Source organism: Arachis ipaensis, chromosome B10 (assembly GCF_000816755.2).
Source record: "Arachis ipaensis cultivar K30076 chromosome B10, Araip1.1, whole genome shotgun sequence".
NCBI classification, from domain to species: domain Eukaryota; kingdom Viridiplantae; phylum Streptophyta; class Magnoliopsida; order Fabales; family Fabaceae; genus Arachis; species Arachis ipaensis.
The window spans coordinates 116595975-116600298 of NC_029794.2; the positions used below are offsets into that span (position 1 = coordinate 116595975).

The window sequence follows — 4324 nt, forward strand, 5'->3', positions numbered from 1 at the left end:
GCGAGAGAGAAAAATTGGAGAGGAATGTCACATTAAGAGTTGAGGTTTGATGACGCGTGTTTCTAAATCTAATCCTATTTTTTAAAAATTTCAAAATCAGAATTTTTTAAACATTTTTAAAAAATTGTTCAAATTGACTAATACATGGAGTTAATTACCTATAATTTTTACTTATTTATTTTATTCATTTCATAAAAAAATTCTACAGTGATGGCATGGAATACGTCATAGGGACATCAACTTATCAAGTTGTAAGTTGCAACCAATTTTTGCAATGACAAGTTTATCCTTTGAGAAGTAGTGAATTAAATCCTTAAAATAATTTGAAGGATCACCGCGTGATCCTCGAGTGGTATCATCAAACCTGAAATCAAATCAAATAAAATATCATTAAAATTGATGGTAAGTATTTAGAAACGCAGAAATCAATGGTCCTGAGTTCTTTGCATTCTCTCTGAACCCTTTAGCTTTAATTCCTTCAACACCGATCTTCATCCACATTACTCTTTGGATTTTTCATGGAAACCTCAACGCTTCATCATAGCCCTAATTTTGGGCTAATTATGTTACCAAATATGAATTTGAACATAGCCACAACCTACCTTCAATATGATGTTTATCGCTACTTTTGGTACACTATTCATACTGGTATGTATTCATAATTCTCCTCTCTTTTTGCACTTTCTCCAATTTTATATAGTATTGTATTTGATTTGTTGAGAAATTAATTATTCCACACTCATTATTATAACCAAGAAACCTTTCAAACAATTAACTTGTAAGTTTTAATTGGAATTCTTTTGTCGCACCTAATTATAATTAAAGACTATCACGTTCTTCATTTTTAGCTTATTATATATATATGGCGGGGCGCTCAGTACCAAACTCTTAACAATATTCTATTTCTTCCACTAAAAATTAAAAAAAAAAAATTCATCATATATAATCTATAAAAAAATAAAATTATACTATATTAACCAAATTTATATTCATAATTAATACACATATTTAACTTATAGAAATGTAGAATATTAATACACTAGTAAAAAAGTAAATTAGGTACCCTCCCATTGATCATGCAAGTGGTGTATGACTTCAAATTAACATAAGATTAGTGAGTATAAGAAAGAAAGAACCAGAGTTACAATCTAATTCAAGAATGTAAATAATAACATGAAAATAGAACAAAACTACTATTTTTTATCGCAAAAGATTTAAATGTCAATATTAATTATGACTATAAAAGATCCAAATTAACTTGATAGTAATTAAAGCTTGAATTGGTCACAAAAAAGATTGAATTATTGCGACAAAATTACTCAAAAATGATCAACGAAACTATTCAATGAGTTGCCCATTTTAGTTAGTTGTGTCGAATTAATCCAATATGTGATGATATCTTGTTATTTTATGTTTTTTACTGTTAAAATAGTTAACAATATGATCAGAAATAGCAGTTTATTTAAGGATAAAAGAAACAAAAAGAAAAAAATGAAAAAGCAATCTTATTCAGTCTTCTTGCATCAATCACGTAGTTTCTTCTAACAGTAGTAATAACATTTTTTTTAGACGTGTAACAGTAAAAAATTTTATTTTACTTAGATAGATTGAATAGATTGGATAGCCTCCAATTTTAGGTATTATATCACACACTTACACATACGTTTAAGAATTTTATTTACTATTTAGTCATAGCCAAAATTCAAACTCAAATATAGTATATTAAGAGGTAATCTAACCACTCAGTTAAGTATTTGTTTGTTTTATTAAGTTGATGATAAAATAAGATTTTTTTTAATGAAAAAAGACTTTTTTTTTATTTTTTAGTTTAAATCGATAAAAAAGATCTTTTTTCAATAAAAAAAAGATTTTTTTATCTTTTAGTGTGTTTGACAAATTTCTAATAATAAAAATAAAAGCACTAGAAAAAAAATTTTTTTTTTGAGAAGTTACAATTTAGATATTTTTTTAAAAGATTTTTTTCTTAAAAAAAATATTTTTCACATAATAAATGAATAAAAAAATACTTTTATCTTATCTTATACAAACATAATTGATAAATAAAAATATTTTTTTATATAAAATATCTAAATATAAAATTACTTTTATTTTTCTATAAGATCTTTTAAAAAAAAATAAGTTTTCGTAAAAACTTCCCAAAATAAACCTAAAGTCCCAATTGTATCACTTGCATGTAACAGTAAGAATTTATCCAACTCCCAAATCCTATTTTTCTTTAATTTTTTGGATGGATCCAATTCCAATATTCAAATAGTGTATTATATATAGTCACCAAAAAAAAAATAGTGTATTATATATTTGGGCTAGATTTTGGTATAGGCCTGCAAACAGGGACGGACCTATATATATTGTAGTGGGGCGCTTGCCCTCACTACAATTTAAAATTTTTTTTAGTAGTATATGATAATAATATTTATTTGTTCTATTAAATTATTGAATTTGACCCCACAATAATTTTTACTTAACTTTTGGTACTTAATAGTCAATTTAAAAATTTTATATTAGATGTTTATTAGAATGATCAATTTTTAATTTAAATAAGATTGATGTTCTTTCTTAGAAATGAACTCAAAAGATATTATTTATCTTTTCTTAAAATTAGTTTTAGTTTTTCCTGTAATAATTACATTATTTGAAAAAAAATTTTCAACTATGAATATCATTGAGAGTTGACTTTTGATTGTATGAAAAGTAAATTTTTAAATAATTATTTAATGATATATATAGAAAGAAGGATATTTTGATTGTACTAAACTTCAGGGACAAAAAATATACTTTACCCTTAATGAATAATTTGATAGCTAATTTTTATACACATATAATATTTTTATTATAAAAATTATTAAAATTTATCTATCTTGTATCCTAAAAACACATATTAAAATTACAAACTAAAAATATTTTTTATGAAAATATAAAAAAATTTAAGTTTTCAATGCATTTATTTTGTAATTATTAAATAAAAAATTTTAAATATTTCACTAATGATAAATTTGTCAAAAACACATATTAACTAAATCTAAATTATTATTATATTATATATATTTTCACTCCACTGTCAGGGCCTGCAAATTATGGATCTTACAATCATATACCACCAGCCCAACTAGGTTGTTCCATTCGGACCACACTTTTCATTACGTAGTTCCGCTGTGCTGTATCTTGCTAATTAAAATAAATAAAAAAAAATTGCAAGATGTAAATGATACATGTGTTAGTGTTCGTGATATAATGACTATAATTAGGGGTGGCAACGGGGCGGGTAGGGGCGGATTTTTGCTCTACCCGACTCCGCCCCGCCTGACAAAAAATTCGCATAAAACCCGTCCCGCCTTACCTGCGGGTAGTAAAATGTTAAACCCTAATCCGCCCCTGCGGGTACCCGTCCCGCCCCTACCCGCCCCTATAATTATTAAATCCAACAAATAAAATAAAATTTTAAAAATTATATAACCACCATTTACATACATAACATAAATTAAAGTAAAAATTTATATATGATATAATATTATTAATCATTTTACTAATTATTTTATATATGTTACATATATTATATATTAAAAATATATATATTTACATATATATTATATATACCGGGGCGGGTAGGGGCAGGTTTAACCTAAACCCGACCCCGCCCCGTCCCGCCCAAGAACCCGCCCCGTTAAAATCCGTCCCGGTGCGGGGGTGGGTAATTATCCGCCCCGAGCGGATAGTGGCGGAGTGGATACCTACGGGTTCGGATAGTGTTGCCACCCCTATCATTCCGAAGTTCATTGCTATACCATCATTTGCTCTGTTATACTCCATGGACATTGGTGCCTGCTCCTATCTCAAATAAGCTGGATCCCACTAAGCATTCAGCTGTAATTTTCAAAACCTTCACTTCCTCTGCTTACTTATTTTAAATAAGAGAGATAGGAGCGAGCAAGGAGAGCTAGAGGGGGAGAGAAAGAAGAAAAAATTGAAGATAATGTGCGTCGGGTTGGAGAGAGAAGGAAGGAGATGATGGATTGTGGCCTGTGGGAAGTAAAGTCTACGGTTGAAGAGGCAGCAGGAAACCAATGAGCGAGAATTGAAAAAAGTGATTAAGGGAAAAGAAATGGGCGCAAAAACCTTTGGTGTTTGGCGGGTACGAAATAAATAGGATACACTTTGCAAAAGTCATACCAAAACATTAGTGTTGCCATAAGATCCAAGTTTTTTTTGTGTCTCCCTCATCAGATCCAATTTGTTTAGGCCAATTTTCGAAAAACAACTTAATTAAATTTAAAAAAAAATTAAAATATAAGAATTTAAATTAAAA

The 4324-nt window shown here is 28.0% G+C and overlaps 1 protein-coding gene across 1 annotated transcript in view; it reads left to right on the forward strand.

Moving 5' to 3' along the window:
- The window catches only part of LOC107621112 (protein NRT1/ PTR FAMILY 1.2), a gene marked incomplete at its 3' end in the record, with an annotated part of 15724 nt that continues 11810 nt past the window's right edge, over nt 411-4324 (forward strand). Inside the window, exon 1 of the mRNA XM_016323149.2 lies at nt 411-648. Within this exon, the coding sequence (XP_016178635.1) occupies nt 610-648 (39 nt within the window). The remainder of the gene's footprint in view (nt 649-4324) is intronic.